General features: G+C 34.3%; 1 protein-coding gene across 2 annotated transcripts in view; it reads left to right on the plus strand.

The window, feature by feature from the left end:
- Positions 1-18,665, plus strand: part of LOC138702079 (G-protein coupled receptor GRL101-like) — a 929,248-nt gene that overhangs the window by 230,105 nt on the left and 680,478 nt on the right. For both annotated transcript variants that reach the window (XM_069829620.1, XM_069829619.1), the window contains exon 3: positions 8,933-9,097. In XM_069829620.1, the coding sequence (XP_069685721.1) occupies positions 9,016-9,097 (82 nt within the window). In that variant the 5' untranslated portion in view covers positions 8,933-9,015. The remainder of the gene's footprint in view (positions 1-8,932; positions 9,098-18,665) is intronic.

The following is an 18,665-nucleotide window of genomic DNA, read 5'->3' on the forward strand; positions in this document are numbered from 1 at the left end:
ACACGGTTACATTCATTTGTCGATAAAACAAAAGAACAATTCCCGATGTCAACAACAGACGTGGCCTACATTGTTTATCTATGCCTTGAGGCTTAAACTCGCGCTCCATGATGCTGGCCTCGTGGATATTTATAAACAAGTGCCGAAGGCTCCCAGTCAGTATTGAACACTGATTATGCCTACATTTTGAAATCCATACGGTATAACTTTTTAAAATAGTAGTTAAAAAAGTAAACTATAAACGTTAATATCATTTGCAATAGTATAAAGATAGTGATTTATTGTATAAAATGTATATTATAATGACTATTACACTTTTACTACGTCACACTACTTTTGACCAATAAAACGGTACGAAAGGACGTATTTCAACCAATCATGGCTGCTTATCGCACAATTTTATCGCGTCCCTAGCATTTGTTTAATTTTATCGCGTCCCTAGCATTTGTTTAATTTTATCGCGTCCCTAGCATTTGTTTCTTTGTTTGCCAACATTTCAAATTGCGCTGGTCTGGACGTCAAAAAAAAAGAAAAAAAAAAAGAAAACATTACAAACCACTCCAGTCGATGCACAGCAGTTTCAAATATGACTCGCATTGGCATTCAACAACAAGAATTAATAAAAATCACTGATCATACCTATGCATCTTCCCTGAAATCCTTTTACAAATAAATGAAGAGCACCATTCGGAAATCCTGAATAAGTTGAGGAATACACCATGTAGGCCTACATCAACGAGTTCCACCTCTTTTACGCACACGTCCAATATAACATCAATTGAATCACCAACCACTAAAACATTCAAATTTGAAAATTGTACATTCAATAATTATTCCTTTTAAAATTATTCATGTTTATTTTTTATGTCATCGTCGTTAATTAAAACTTTTCTAACACTTGTATATATTATTTAGGTTATTTATAGCTTCTGCTATATGATATTATGGATAGTCACGTATCAGAGATTGTTTAATATTAAGATTTATTCAAAATCATCTGCCAAGTGACGTTGATTACTGGGATTCGGATAATTGAAGTGGAATGCAACTGTTTTAATAAAAATGAAACTGAATCAACAAAGCCTTCTTGACTAGTAACACTGCCATCGTGATATAGATCGAGAAGGCATTGCTAGTAATCATAACTCACTACTGCCATCTAGCATGCATCTAGCGTTATATTTGTAATGTTGAGATGGTACAATAATGCATTTGAAGACAGTTGTATTTTCGTAAGTCGATTATGAGCACTGTTCAAAACATACAGAGGTGAGCCTGCCTGGAGAGAAATAAAAAATAGGTTGCAGCCGCCAAATTACTCTTCAAGGAATGACCACTCATATAAATTGAGGGAAAGGAGGCAGAGGACGGACACTGGAAAGTTTTCTTTTCTCAATCGTACTATCAGGGACTGGAATGCTTTACCTGCAGACTTACTAAAGGCTTTACCAACAACCAAAAATGTATTTAAAAATAGCCTTAAGGACTTTACTAATAGACGGTAATTATACACAGTATTTAAAGGGTGTAAATGATATGTTGTTATTGAAGTGCTGTATCAGTGAAGAATTATGTTGTGTCAGTGAAGTGTGTTGTATCAGTGAAGAAGTATGTCGTGTCAGTGAAGTGTGCTGTGTAAGTGAAACGTGTTTCTGTCAGTGAAGCTTTATAGTTTATAGTGGCAGTGCATAATATTTGAACAGTGAAATGTTTTTGAAGTGTTAGTGAAATCAGGATAGAATCAGTGAAATGTGTCGTAGTTCCAGTGCAGTGAGTGAGTTGACAGCGAAATGAGTGTAATGTTGAAAGGTACTTGTGCAGATATGAACACATACTCGTGAGTTTTAGTTCGATCTTAGTTTTAAGATACAAATTAGAATATTTCAAATATTATTTTAAGTGATCGTTTCATTTAATTTAGTATATTCCCTGTTGTTGTTGTTATTATTATTATTATTATTATTATTATTATTATTATTATTATTAATTATTAGTATTATTAATTGTATTTTTAATTAATAAGTTTATTATTGTCATTATTGAGTGTAATTAGTTACCACTGCCACCGGGTATATACCCATTGCAGTGTGAATAAATACATACACATACATATTTTATTGTATTGGAGTATTTCGTTACTTCTAATCTTTATATACTTTCTTCTAATCGTGTAATAGTCAATTAAATCCCACTCGAGTTTTGATTTTCTCCAGATAAATCAAAACCTCTAGTGAGATTACTGTTGACTATTACACTCTTACTACGTCATACTACTTTTGACCAATAAAACGGTACGAAAGGACGTATTTCAACCAATCATGGCTGCTTATCGCACAATTTTATCGCGTCCCTAGCATTTGTTTAATTTTATCGCGTCCCTAGCATTTGTTTAATTTTATCGAGTCCCTAGCATTTGCTTCTTTGTTTGCCAACATTTGAAACTGCGCTGGTCTGGACGTCAAAAAAATATATATATATATATATATATATATATATATATATATATATATATATATATATATAACATTACAAACCACTCCAGTCGATGCACAGCAGTTTCAAATATGACTCGCATTGGCATTCAGTAACAAGAATTAATAAAAATCACTGATCATACCTATGCATCTTCTGAAATCCTATTTACAAATAAATGAAGAGCACCATTCGGAAATCCTGAATAGGTTGAATACACCATGTAGGCCTAAATAAACGAGTTCCATTCTATTGCGCACACGTCCAATATAACATCAATTGAACCACCAACCACATTCAAATTTGAAAATTGTACATTCAATAATTATTCCTTTTAAAATTATTCATGTTTATTTTTTATGTCATCGTCGTTAATTAAAACTTGTCTAACACTTGTTTATATTATTTAGGTTATGTTATAGCTTCTGCTATATGATATTATGGATAGCCACGTATCAGAGATTGTTTAATACTGAGATTTATTGAAAATCATCTGTCAAGTGACGTTGATTACTGGGATCCGGATGATTGAAGTGGAATGCAAATGTTTTAATAAAAACGAAACTGAATCAACAAAGCTTTCTTGACTAGTAACCGTCTACAGAGTTCAATGAAGATTCCATAGTTGGCCCAACTGCCATCTAGCGTAATGGTGCAATAATATATTTGAAGACAGGTTTATTTTCGTAAGTCAATTAATATTTTATTGTATTGTAGTACTTTGTTACTTCTAATCTTTATATACTTTCTTCTAATCGTGTAATAGTCAATTAAATCCCACTCGAGTTTTGATTTTCTCTAGATAAATCAAAAGCTCTAGTGAGATTACTGTTGATAAATCATGAGTCTTCTTCCAGTGTCACTTGTTTTATTCGTGTAATTCGTCCGTCATATGTCGTACTGTAGTAATATCTCCATAGCGACCAGCGCTAACACAGCTCACCTATGTGAAGGTAATATTGTGCGAGTTACCGGAGAAATAACATCACCATAAGCCATTTGTGGCCATTAGTGGGAACGCCAGCATTATTTCTCGCGCCGGATAGAAAAAAGCGTTGTATGAAGTCGTTATCGTCACCTCTGACGGCGTTAAAAGCAAAGTTGTAATAACGACATGGAAATTTGACTATATATATTCCTCTGTGTGCCCTTTCTCTTTGCATTAGCGAAATGACGTGATATGACGAGACGCTTTCATACCTGCACGCTCACGGAGGCAGAGGAATGTGAGGTTAGAGGAGCACAAAGTGTCACATGAAAGCGTTTTTCTTCTACTACTCTTGGTTCAGCATAATACGATATAGCACACTTTATAAAAAAAAAAGGAATGTCGTTTATCAAATAAATGTAAGTCACAGCTTTCTAAAACTTTATTCATGAAGTTAGAAAAAGTTATTTGTTTGTAAAAAAAAAAAACACAATCGCTCCATGAGCGTTCGAATAAGCATGTATAAAAAGTAAAACAATAGAATGAGTAATTTAATATTATTGGTCTGTAGGCTATGTTTAATATGAAAATGTATATATATATCGAAGATAACACATACTTTCTCTGTAATGCATTTTACACTTTTTCTGTCTCCATGGTGGTCGTTTTGACGAGATTCAAACCTTCAAACCCGACCAAGACAAGTTTAATGGGCTATCAGATTCTTAGATGACTTCCTCCGGGAAGTACCAGTACTAATACTTCTATTGTTACTACTACAATACTAATATTACTACCAGGCCTACTGATACTAGGGTACTAGGTCTACTATAACTACACTACTACTACTACTGCTACTGCTGCTGCTGCTGCTGCTACTGCTGCTGCTGCTCTTGTTTTAAACAGTTCATGACTTCAAAAATTGTTATGCAAATCTAGTCTTTCAGGTGAAGCTCCCTGTAAAGCAGATTTGAATAATTTCAAGGGAAAAATTGTTCCGGGGCCGGGTATCGATCCCGGGACCTCTGGTTGAACGTACCAGCGCTCTACCACTGAGCTACCCGGGAACTCCACCCGACACCGTCAGCCCACGCGAGTTGTGTGGATATAAAGGGAAAAGTTGAGACGGTGTCGGGTGGAGTTCCCGGGTAGCTCAGTGGTAGAGCGCTGGTACGTTCAACCAGAGGTCCCGGGATCGATACCTGGCCCCTTAACAATTTTTCCCTTGAAATTATTAAAAAATTGTTGGTTGTAGCACAAACCTTCTAAAACTTTAAGGAGCTGCCCATGAAAAATACTTAAATCATTTTTAAAGTAATGAAAAAATCTGAAAAAATAGCAAAATTCCTTTAAAGTAACGCCGTTTTTCACGAAAAAGGAAAGTCAATACGCACAGTATGTAAACTTGAATAATGCACATTATGTGTAAACCAGAAACGAAAGTTGACCATCTAGTGCGTAAAACAAAATTATAATGAGAACGTTTGTCTCAAAATCTGTTTGAAAAGGCGACTGGATTATCCAACAAATTTGATCCATTCCGAATTAAATGTTTTTAGAATCGACCAAATTTATAAATATTCTTTAATGAAATTCTATCATAAAAATAGAATGAATTTTTTAGCTCAGCCACATGCTCATAATACAAGACGAAATGAAATTCTTAAATTAGTTGAACCTAAATGTTTCACATCTGCTGCTTTACTACACAGTACAAATTATGGTCCACGGCTATATAATTCGATAATAAAATTTCATCCAGAATTGACTACTTTAAGCAATGAAATTTTCAGATCCAGAATTAAAAAATTTATATGGAATACTTTCCTGGATTTATATTATGTACCATGTATTGTAAAAGAAGTTTATTTCTATCCTAAGTATATTTTTTCTATCTTATCTTGGTTACTATATCAACATGACCTGTACTAATTATACTACTAATAATAATTTAATATTAATCCAACAATCTCTACATAATCTCTTTTTTCACTCAATTGTTACTAGTATTATTATTACTAATTTTATGATCATCTTTATGTGATCTTTTAAGTATTTTGTCTACAAAGTATGTACAGGGACATCATTTTATTTGTACTTCAACTTTTATTGTACCTGAGTTTTTGAATGCACTTCACTCCCACCCCTTCTACTAACGAAGTTCCAACCCAACTGTCGTCCATACAGAACCAAGGCCGCAGTACTGAGTTAGTGATTATAGTACGTTTCAGAAATATGTTCGCGTTCTCCAGTGACGAAAATTTTCAATATTGAATCATATTTTCGCACAGGTACTGTCGTCCGTTTGGCTACGTCGCATCCCGATTTCCCCCACCTGCATCTGCTCGCTCTACTGTAAAAACTAGTGGCTGGGCTTTCTTAGCTCTTTTCTGAAAACATTAATTTCTGTTAGGAATTAATTGGACGTCTACGTAATATTATGCAACTGTTCAAAATAACTTAAATAAAAGGCCCTCGTTAAGTAATTAACTATCACGTGATTTCTCCCCCCCTTTCTACGATCCTGCGGCATAATCACTTGGACGGACAGTAGATAGCATGTCTGAGTAATTTTATCTGTGCGGGTCGGGCAGAAATGAAGATTGAATTTACAGTACGTAAGGTACTCTTTTATAGAGTAGGTACAGAATTACTTCAACATGAGTTACTAAGTATGAAGGACGAGACTGGTAATTGGAATTAGATGCAATAGTCTATAGTGCTTCAATTGGCACAAAAGAACTGAAGTCTGTATCGAAATGAACATTTTGAAAAATGTGTTTAAATATCCATATTATGATTATTTTTCATTTTAACTTCATTCTCTGTATCGTACGCAAATGTGCTCTAGATAGTATAATATACACTGCATAATGAATAGTTCGCATGGATAACTCAGTTCGTGAGTAAACACTTATTGTTAATACTGTACTGTATTTTGATTAAACAAAACCTAATGAAAATTATCACACTGAAAATCGCAATATTTCCTAGTTTACGTAAATGGATGAACTACTTTTCTTCCCTCCTATACCTAGTAAAGTGATTTGTTTGTATTTTACGCCAGTATCATCGAACTCCAGTCGTGGAAGGAGATAGCAAACGGCGTTGATCCAAATGTATAGCCAGGTTTATATTAAAAATGTTAGTAAAAATAAAATGATGTCCCTGTATATCTATGTAACGGAACTGTCCCCGAACACGAGCTTTGCTCTTTCGGGGTATTTTAATGTAACGTTTTTATGTATATGTTATTGTTAAATAAATAAATCTTTGTGACACTCATTTTTGCTTTAGAAACTATGTAGCGAAACTGTATTAGGACTCCTTAAAATATTTTTACTTTCATGTCATTTATTTTTTCTTATCCTGCTAACAGAATCTCTATTTAAACTGTGAAGCAACTCCATTATGGAAATACTATTTGTCTAACATAAATTAATCCCTACCGATTTGCTCCCTTAAAACAAGCCGTTATTTAATTATCCAATAATTTCGCATTAATATGGAAGCTGAAGTGTTTATGACAAAAAAAAAAAAACACTTACATATAAAACTATACAAAACTGTTAGACGGTTGTCGCCATTAACTACGAAACCCCTCGTGACAAATTTAATGGGGTTTGGGATAATATTAGATCAGCAGATGTGCGTGGTAGTGCTGCCTCAAAATACAAGCGCCCCGAGGTTTGTTCAAGTCGCGTAATGGCTAGGACGACCTGTGTGTTAATTGCGTGATTTCCCCGTGGCCCACAATACAGGCGAGCATTTTGGGGTTGTGAGATGCTGGACAATGATTTACATGCGGTGATTGCGTTCATTTGACCTACATTCTGTAGCCGGTCTGTTACACTACAGTTCACACATTGTGCCAAGATATTTTGTCAAGTGCAGAGTATAAATTAAAATACATCGGAGTTTAATTGTTCAGTGTTCCCTGTAGCTATAGGAATTGTTGATGATGAATTAAAATTTTTGTCACAAATTCGTCAAATAAGGAGGTCAAGCAATATAGAATAGAAGTCATAAAATGGCCCAGTAGGAAAGCTCCATATGGGCTATTCCATATGAAATCGATCAGTAAAAAAACCTCGCATTTTTTTATACTCTAATTTTTTCCTATTTATACAAGGTGCTGAGGAGAGTGCATTTGCAAAAAATATACTATCGAAAGTCAAACGGTTTTCGTATTGTTGAGCGACAAATTTAGCATATTTTATAAAACAAGCCTCTTTCAGCGCTCAGAACTCTGGAACCATTTACTGCAGAACATTGAACGGGAGCTCATTTTCAAGCTGACATTTGGTAGGTTATGTTAAGAAGTAATCCTTATTTTTATTGTATACAGAGAGACAGATAATCTGATTTTACTTACATTTAAGCTTTTTGCTAATTTGTAAAAATGTAAGAAAAATATTGAGAAAAAACCTTGCATTAATAAGAGGGATTCGGCATTTTTTGCTTAGCGGTATGGCAATAAGTTTCGAGGGTATTAAATAAATTATTTTCACACGCCTGGACTTGAACAGCGTAGTACCGCACGCACTGGCCGACAGCTGAAGATAAGCGAGCGTTGGGCGTCATTTTACTCCTGTGTTTATGAAAACTTGTGATAAAGCCAGCCCAGCTATGCGCTACTAGACGAAACATCACGTGTTTGTCTCCTGGCCTTGCTTATCTCGGCTAGCTCCCGTCTCACAGTCAGCTGGTTAGTTCACGCGCGTACTATTTATTTTCTTTATTTGATATTTTCAATACTTTCTTATCAATATACCATCAGTAAAAAATATGTGTTTATTTGTACTTTCAATGCGGAATCTAACTAGATATTTTAAAATATTTTTTCGGTGGCAAATCCGTCTTAATGAGGGAAGTCTAAATTTCTCCATTTCCATAAAAAGTAAGAAAATCTGTTTACAGCATCAAAATAAACCATGATTTTGATCATTGGGTGAAAGGGTTTCGAAGCTATAACAGTTTAAAGTTGCTAATTTTATGAAAATACGATAAATTAAAATATTTTAAATTTAAACACTATGAAGTTCTGATGCCTCAAACTTTGCACAAAGCATTGTATCACAGTTCCCTACGTACAAAAAAAGTTTCATTGTATTTAGAAATTGTAAGGTCAATGGAATAGCTCATATAGTCAAGTGATCACTTGATGTATCATGGGGAATGCTGGTTGTTAGTCTGCTTTGTGTGATTGCAATTGTTTTCTTATGTATTCAATAATGTCCACATTATCTTCAGATATGCGAGGAAAAAAGACTTTAAATCCATCAGAATGGAAGAAAAAGAAAATCAATTGAATGCAATACTTAAAGAATTTGCTGATAACCCCAGTAACAAATGGAGAAACATTTTACTGGGGATTATCGTCGTTGTTCCTGCAATAACTCCTATGTGACATATTTATCGATGTTCAGATTTTTGCTATATTAAATAACTTAAATAGTGATACGCATCATGTAGATCCTTACGATAATTTTAGGTCATATTGAATTAATTACATTTCTCATTTTATTGCAGACTAATACTCCGGAATCACGCAGTTCTAGTTTCTCTCAAGATGCAGTTTTGAACTTTTGAAACCTCCATTCGTCTCGCGCAGCATGCTGTTTCAACTGCTACCGAATAAAGCCTCCCTAGTGTTCATTTGTCTTCAAATCGTCTACATTTGCAGTTCAACGAACGGTAAGTACTGAGTCAAGTTTCTATATACCTAATATTGACCTTGATTATTTGTTTACGATGAATTGCTTTGGTTTCCACGCTATGGGATCATCGAAACGTATTCCTTTCGCAGTGTAATTCGTAAGTGCAACGAGTCAATTAATAGTTAAATTTGTGAACGGCAGGAATGATTTTTGTTTTGTTTTTACATATTTAATTCTGTTAAATTTAACTTAGAAAAGTATAAATCCTCCGTATATGGGTTCCAGGTTGTTGAAAAGTCAAGAAACATTTGAAAGTCCCTTATATCTAAAAGAAAGGGGTCTGTTCTAAACATCCAGACGTGGTCACTTTTTATTCTCTGTCAGTAGTATCTTTTTCCTACTGAATAAAGGAGTTTAAAAACTGGAACAATCTCTATTACATTGTTAGTAACACTGAATAAGGTCAGTTCGCACTTGTAGAGGAAAAACTATTATTTTCTGGTACAAATTAACAAAAAACAAACATTAACTCACTTAAGAATAACTTGAATTGATATTAATTTAGACTATTTCATTTTCCATAGCAACAGTACTGAAACAATTGAAAGATGAGTTTTTATGAAAGTAATGTAATCTTTCCTGTTTTTTTTTAATAATCACGTATAGCCTATATTAATATTTTCTGTGTTTTTGTTACTAAGGAAAAGAAAATTTCATTGCTAATGTGGTAAATTTGTAACATAGAATTTAATTAGTGCTCTAATAGAGTTGTAGGTTTAGATATAAAACAAGTTTGAATTTAGACCTCGTTAAGAAATAAGAGGTAAATTATACGTCGAGCAAAATTAAGTAAAGTTATCTATGACAGGAGACATTGGACTTCGTCTGTCTTTTTATAGTATGCAATTCGAAGGACAGTTATCTTTCTTAAAACTCTTCCTACCTCCGATTTTAACTAGAAACAGGGAATACACTTAAAAACAACATAGGGCTACTGAGAATGACTTCACAAAAAGGTAGGTTTATAAGATTTTAGCTCGCCTGAAATGGCTATGGATTTCATGACTAAGTAGTATGCTCGTATTCCTTTTTTTTTCTATTACGTAGAGAAATTTTCATGTCATATAGCTATTATTATTTGCTACATGGATACCTAAAACATTTAATGCTCATCAGAAGCGGCAAAAAGGTGAAATGTTTTCTTCAATTTTTCATGTGTTTTCGTAGAGATGAAAGACAGTTCTTGGGAATATATTACTGTGAACTGAACTTGAGTTCACTACTTCGATTTCAGAACAAAAAAATTAATGAATACAGTGCAAACATTCTCTTCTCTTACGCTAGAAATGTTTTGAGTGCAGAAATGAAGAGGGAAAATTATGCTTTTTGTTTTTTGAATGACGAAGCACTTAGCAAGGCTAATTTCCTGAAACATTTGACTTTAATAGCAATCTTCTACCACTACGTACTGTGTAAAGAACGGAAGCTTAAGAGGCGAGGGAAGTTGAGCAAAGAGTTTTTCTTCAGAGCGCTTCGAAATCAATGGTCGTTGCAAGATTCTGTGTCTCAACTGTTGCGTCGTCAACCATATTCACCAGATCAAATTAATTTATATTCTTCGGACAACCTTCTATTTTCCAAGCACAAATCGAATTAGATAGTATGTAACTTCGAGAGGATAATGACAGGTTTCAATGCGAAACTTTTGAATTTCATATGAAGTAAGCGGATAAAATGAGCTTATTTTGAAAGATAAATACGAGGGCAAATCGAAAATGCAATTTTTCTTGTGTTTGCTTCATTTTCGAGATGAAAATTGTTTTATATGAGACATTTCATAGCGTGTTTTGGGATAGCCATTGTTTTAATTCTCAATATGCTTGTCTTTTGTCTTTTTAAATGTGCAGAAATTTGATTCGAACAATAGTAATATGCGTTACAAGAGCGGTGTGTTGAAGTTTTCATGTTCGAGGAAAAGTTTGAAAAAGCGAAACGTAGTTGAGCTTTTTTAATTTCCGAGAATTGAAAGAAAACATACCGCTCGTGTATCGTACATTATTTTGTGCGAAGATCGTTTATTACATACCTGAAAGAGGAATTTATAATTAGTTGCAATGAAATCTCCATCTTGGTTTCTGTTCAATGACGGCAAATTTGCAAAACAAAAACATCTATCTTCGACATTGTTGCTTTAAAATGTTTTCTGTGTTTACTATACTCCAGCAGGCCGTGATATACTTCTGTTTTTTTTTTCCCCCAGGTTATGATGAGTCTGGAATCTTTTTGATTTTTTCACGGCTTCCTTAATGTTACTTGCATCATGAATGCAGTAACTTTAGTGGAGTTGTAGAGTTAACTTAATTTTTGCAAATATTTAAAAACAATAATTAACAGTGCAATTTAAGTGAAATTGCAGTGGTAAGTTTCCAATTTATAATTATTACTATATTGAACGTCTCTAAAAATAATATGTTAAAAGCCTAAAGCAGTAAAATCAATATATCACTTAAGCGATAAGAAGAGGGAAATTGTTATGTGTGTTAGGTTGGGAATACTGAATGTGGAATTTTAGACTTTCTGCGGATTGGTTTTGTGCGGAAATCAAGCAAATACGCACGATCTCGCACAAATGTAATTTTTTATTCTGTAAAGTAATTTAATAATGTTATTTTCTTTTCGGATCAAATTTCTGCACATTTGAAGGACAAAATTAAAATTCTTTCAATCACTTATTATCATATTACACTTCTCTTTTAAAGTGACTGAGCATATTGAGAATCAAATCAATGGCTTTTCCAAAACACGCAATCGTTTCATATAAGACAATTTTTTCTCGAAAAGGGAACAAAAACGAGGAAAATTATGGATTTTGGAATGAATGGGACCGTCTATTGCTTATCTTATAATGTAGTATTAATATGTTACATTTTATTGATGAACGTTTTCGGCATATTTGTGCCATCCTCAGATCTTAAAAAGTTGTCTTTTATACATGCTTAATATTATGCCACATTGGTGAAATGCAATACATAACTAACAAACAACGAAATCATAATTGCACTATTTTTAAGGCGAACTTGTGATTACTGTGTCCTCAATCAGCTGTTGATTGTACAATGTCACTTCATAATATGTTAAAACACAAAACACTAGTTAAATAAAAGATTAAAACAGATCTATAAAACATTAATATTAAAACATTAAAAGATGACACTTGATATAATTCTTATAGGACGGAAGTCATTTTCGTCGTTCATTTTTGTTTACATGTTCTGATAAACCAAGCTAAACACAATGGATAGCTTTGTTGGTGGTAGATTGTTTTAATCTTTTATTCAACTAGTGTTTTGTGTTTTAACATGTTATGAAGTGACATTGTACAATCAACAGCTGAATGTGGACACAGTAATCACAAGTTCGCCTTAAAAATAGTGCAATTATGATTTCGTTGTTTGTTAGTTATGTATTGCATTTAACCAATGTGGCATAATATTAAGTGTGTATAAAAGACAACTTCTTAAGATCTGAAGATGGCATAAATATGCTGAAAACGTTCATCAATAAATGTAGCATATTAATATTACATTATAAGATAAGCAATAGACCAGTGGCCGGCAGAAGCTGCAGTTATGACGTAAGAGCCAGTCAGGCCTCAAAAGCTTGGAAGAGCGAGCAGTTGAGTCGTACTGTTATTGCAAGTTATCTTGAACCTTACATCCCCTAAGTCTGTCTTTGGAACTGCTCGGTACGGCATGTACTCATCAACGTAACGACACGGCAAGGATGCCCCTCCCTCGGGTAACGTGACTCTTTTCAAAAAACGTTGGTTCTTTTACCTTACGGCTCTCTACTGTAAAAGAACTTGGTTCAATACAGACATCATCTTCTCTCGATCCTCCGGTTTTGAGACGAGAACATAGTTTCGTAGCAAGCTTTAATTAACCTGTAATGAGTAAGTATTTAAATATAATCGTGTGTACACTCCTCTCTCATCCGGGCTGGGGACCGGCAATGGAGGAGTTACTACAGCTACTTCTATACATTATATAGGCCTGCATAACTTACACCTTCAGCTAATATGTACATAATCTTATAACAATATTTTACAGGCTTATTATTTGAATTTACATTAATTTACAATTATACACAATCCATATCCCTATCATTGCTGCCATCATCGCTTGTTCCAAAATTAATTATTTCGCCAATGGCATCATCCATTCGGAATTATCTTCTTAATCGTAGGTACTACTTTCTGAACACGATAGAATTCTTCGATTGTATCCCGAATAACATGTTGATCGAAGTCGTCCACTTCAACTTTACACAAGTCTAATTCTGGAATGAAATAATATGTTTAGTAGAACTATAAGAAAATAATAACTTGCAACAGTAATTCATTATGTCGCTCTCAATACACACACTATTGTACAAAACTATTATAGCAATAATTTCTAAACATTACATACCTATTCTTTCCCAGAGTACCGGTAGTGTGAGGTTCATTCGGTTGTAATTCAATATTACTTTTAATTCTCTTCACGGAACTAATACTTTTTCCAGAGTATTTAGCCGCTCTCTCATATTCCTTAGCAAGAGGTGCCAGCAAATATTTGTTTAATTTTTCCTCCTCGCAACGCTTAATTTTATTATATTTGCGATAATTTCTCTTTCTCGGCTATGGATAACAGCGTTACTTTTTCTCCGCGGTGGTGTGATTTCACCATAATTACTACCATGTGGTTGCTGCTCCATGGTAACACTACTGGTACGCAGTGAAGGAAATAGCTCTATGTTTCTTGACAAGAGATTATGCTGCGGAGCATGCGCAAACAACTCAGTTGGCTCCACCCGCGTTACGCGCTTCCTTCCCTCTGCCCCTCTGTCTCCGCTGAGAAGGTTCAAGATAACTTGCTATAACAGTATTACTGTTAACACGCACCAGCGAAGTGGCGTCAGTGCAGCAATGATACGGCAGTTCTTGGAGATAAATTGATGGAATCACATTCCTGTATTTTGCTAGGGAATAACTACTCTGCGGTCATGATGGCAACATTCTTGGCAAATTCCCCGTCATTAAAAGAACGCATGTTCTTTGCAATGGCTAGTGAAATCCTATATCTTAAGCCTTAAGCTTACCATTGATTCACTGACAGTGTGTTCCCTAGCTTCACTTAACAATTTATCTTTCAATTGCTGCACCAGTATTTGTCGATATTCTCCCCCATATTTGTCATAATCATTTGTGTGGTATACAGAATAATGGCGTTGTATATTGAATTTCTTTACATGCTGAAACAGCTTGCCACAAATCAAACACTTCGCCATTCCTCCATACTCCATAACACAGTTTGATCTGGACAAAGCATTTAGCTTGGGCACGATAGTAACACAAAGTGATGGTGTGTTTCAAAAGTTGAAATATACTTTGCATACTACTAACCAAGTTAGGGCCTATATAGTTCAATCTGTATATTGTGTAGGAAAAGTCTGTTAAAACACTTGAACTGTTTTCAAGTTTCCGAGTAGACAAAGTGTTGTAGTACTGCTTAAATTATTTATTTCTATATTTGTATATTTATAGCAGTTTCGGAGCCTCATTTACATAATGCGAACGCTTCTGCAGCTGGCTGTATTATGAATTTCATATTATTATAAGTATATTAAATTTGATTACAAACCAAAATATTTTGTTACATTGATTTATCACGGATGTACAGTTTTGTTTTCGTACAAATGTATTGTAATTGTGCTGCTCCCATACTACCTCAGACGAATGGATCGCGCTCTGTCATTGCATAGGCGCCGTACCACCACTGTTCAGTTGAACCACAGTCTACTATATACAATCGCGAAGCTCAATATGTAGTAAAAATGCAAACATGGGTAGTTGCCCACCACTAGGATCGCTACTATCGCCTCATCATCGCAGATCTCTCTCCTAGTAGACGACAAAATATGTTACACTTTCGTTGTGTTCTTTTGGAAAAATTAACACCTTCCTTCCATTATTGAAATATTAAATGTATAAAGTTAATTTATTATTTTAATGAAGTATATTAAATTCCACCATAAACTCGAAGATACCTGCAAGAAATAGGTTAATATTATTTTTGTTTGTGCAAAACGAACTGAAATTTACTGTAATCGCTTCAATCATTCAAGATTATAGCGATAATTAACTATGAAACCAATAAATATTAATTTACATTTCCCTTTACAGCAATAATAATGGAAATATGAATTAATGAAGAAACTTACGTGCACCGGTACTTGTAGTGTAGGCTTACGTAGTTAACAAAGTGGGATGAGGTTAAGCAATAATAATCACACCAGAATTGGAAATAAAACGTGATCAATAAATTTTATTGTAACAGACTTTTTCTACGTCTCTAGTAAAGTAACAAATATAAATAACAACAAAATTAACAGCTATAATTAAAAACATATCCTTTGAAAAAAAAAGTAGGCCTAAGCAATAATAATCCCACCAGAATTGAAAATAAAACGTGATCAATAAATTTAATTAAAACAAACTTAATTTTTCTACGTCTCTAGTAAAATATTATTATTCCAATGATTGTATTTTAGCCATTAACATTTTCATTACAACCAATAACGAACATTTCACAAGCATCAATGTGAAATACGCAACGAGCTAGCACTCGATGGAAATACGACACAGTCCAAAGTCGACCGTGGACAGTCTATTGTTTCTAGTTGCTAACCGCTTGGAGCGCTTTACCACGAGATTTGCAAAAAATCACCTCAAGCTTCGCGACTGTATGTAGTAGACTGTGGTTGAACCTTCTCTCTTTACTGTGCTCAGTATGCAGAGTTTCCCGAGCAAAGAGCGTGGCGGCTCCGTGGTATGACGTCACAGAGCGCGGAACATGCCGGTCACTGCAATGGACGATCCCATTCATTCCAAAATCCATTGTATTTCTGCTTATCGGTAAAAACTACCTACAAAATGAAAAGAGGAAAATTGTATTAAACTTCTTTGTTTGAAATATCTCAAAGAATAACCGCCTGACATTGATGACCACTTGCGGTTCTCCCTGTATAATCCTAGTTCTATGAACGCGATATGATTAAAAATTCGTTTCCTTGTCCTGTGTGATATATCTAATAAAATTCTATCAGTACCCCCTGCCTGTGCTTTTATATTAATCGAAAACATGTTTATTGTGTGGACGCTTTAAGCAGAATCGTGTTATTGATCGCAGTATGAAATTTACATGAAAAGAGGACGAACAGTTTCTGGCTTTGTTTAATTAACTTCTTCCTTTTAGTGTTTGCCAGCACACTTGAGTCTAAATGTAAACATCTACCGCTGCAAGAAATATTACCAAGTAAGAAATTTCAATGCAATTGGAGTGCTTTCGTGCAACGCAAACGGAGCTGTAGTCCTGCGTCATAGCTGGAGACACAAGTCTCGGCCCTTCTTGCACTTTCGGCTTTAACTTCAATTAAAGAGGTAACAGTTACAAGCGCTGAAATAGAATCCTAGCTTTAAGTATAAATAAGTTTGTCTTTATACAGAGGAAAGACAGGTTATGCTAGGGGCAGATAATTGCAGGCGAATTCTATAGGTCTCAACTCGCCAAAATACAGCACGAATTACAGACGCTAGATAGACGTGTAGTTGATATATCATCTATACTAATAATAAATCTGTAGCTGAAATTTTTCTGGTAATTTTCGATTTTCTAAAAATAATTGGCCCTAACGTATATAATTAACCGCCCTGAAAACGAAAATCGCTTTTTTGAAATTTTTGTTTGTATGTCCGTCTGTCTGTCTGTATGTTTGTTACCTTTTCACGCGATAATGACTGAACGGATTTCGATGAAAATTGGAATATAAATTAAGTTCGTTGTAACTTAGATTTTAGGCTATATGGCATTCAAAATACATTATTTAAAAGGGGCGTTATAAGGGGGGCATGAATTAAGTAAATCGAAATATCTCGCTTATTATTGATTTTTGTGAAAAATGTTACATAACAAACGTTTCTTCAAAAATAATTTGCGATAAGTTCTATTCCTTGAAAAATTTTGATAGGACTCATATTTAATGAGATAAATGAGTTTTAAAATTAAAATAACTGTCATCTAAGGCCGTGTAATGAATTAAAAAACAAATGACTTCGTCTATAAGGGGCCTTGGACAGCAACAATCGAAAGCTATGAAAGATAGCCGACAGATAATGTTTCTGCGTTTCTATGAAGTAATATCGGAAGCTAAATTAACCGACTTGTATAATTAATTATTAATTCACCATTGGAAAGTGTAGTTTCTCTAGATGGACATAATGCTATAATGTTATCACAGTAACTTCTGAGTGAATCGAGGACAGGTAAGATTAAAATAGATTCTTATGCACAGAAAACTTGATAGGCTATTCTGTATATTCGTTTCCTGTATTTCCTAAACTAATTTTTATCACCAAATGAGTGGTCTCTGGATCAAAATGATCGCATTTTAATTATTTAAATACAATTTAAATTAAGTAACATAATAAACGATTTATCCTTCTATCAAACACGAATGTTCCCTGGATCAAATGTCCTATTTTAATTATGTAATTACTTTATATTTATTTCTAACGGGTGCAGCAGAGCGCACGGGTACGGCTAGTAATTAAATAATCTGATTAAAGTGTATTTCATAATTTTGCATAAGATTATTCAGTTCCTACTTATAACATTTAAAAAATAGTAAAATAGTCCTTGTGATATGCGCCTACATTTTTCATTTTCTTGTCAATATAATATGGCATTTTGGAAAATATGGGACACGTGACTAAATATAATGCAGTGGTATTTATTACGCGTCCCGCGGGTCGCATGCGCTTCTCAAATCAGGCATTTCTGGCAAACTCGGACTTCCAATGAAAAAGTATTTTTCTCAAATATTTGTTTATTAATAGTGTAAGACATAGATCAGGCTCTAAATTTAACTATTCTAATCTTTTATTTTCAAAATAAAAATATTTGATAACTTTTTGGGCAGTGTTTTGTTGCCCTAAAGATTGCAACACTTATTAATAGAGAGATCACCTGTTAATATATGTTTTTGAAGGAGCATTTGCTCGTATTGGGTTGAGGGAAAACCCCGGAAAAAACCTCAACCAGTAACTTGCCCCGATCGGGATTCGAACCCGGGCCACCTGGTTTCGCGGCCAGACGCGCTGACCGTTACTCCACAGGTGTGGACTCCACTCCCATGAGATTGCAGAAAAAACATACAGTATGACAAGCATTGGAGAAGGAACCTTCTATTAATGCCTAACAGACCAAAAAGATTGGCAGTCGCGCTTTCTGCCTTGCAACTGGACATGACTGCTTTATCGAAATCCAACCTGTACCCTTTGCGATCTTCAAGAAGCGATGTATCCAACGCTACCCAGCTCTAAAATCACTGACAGAATGTGCCAGATATTGGGAAGCGAGAAGCCTCATGCCTCTGTTTAGTTCTTAGTTTTTAGTTCTTTAAGGATTTTGTTTAGTTACTTTATTAGATTTAATTTTAAATTGTATCAAGTTACATTGTTTTAATCTTTTTTTAAAATAATTTATTGATCGATCAGCGCATTTAGC

Source organism: Periplaneta americana, chromosome 6 (genome assembly GCF_040183065.1).
Source record: "Periplaneta americana isolate PAMFEO1 chromosome 6, P.americana_PAMFEO1_priV1, whole genome shotgun sequence".
Classification (NCBI taxonomy): Eukaryota; Metazoa; Arthropoda; class Insecta; order Blattodea; family Blattidae; genus Periplaneta; species Periplaneta americana.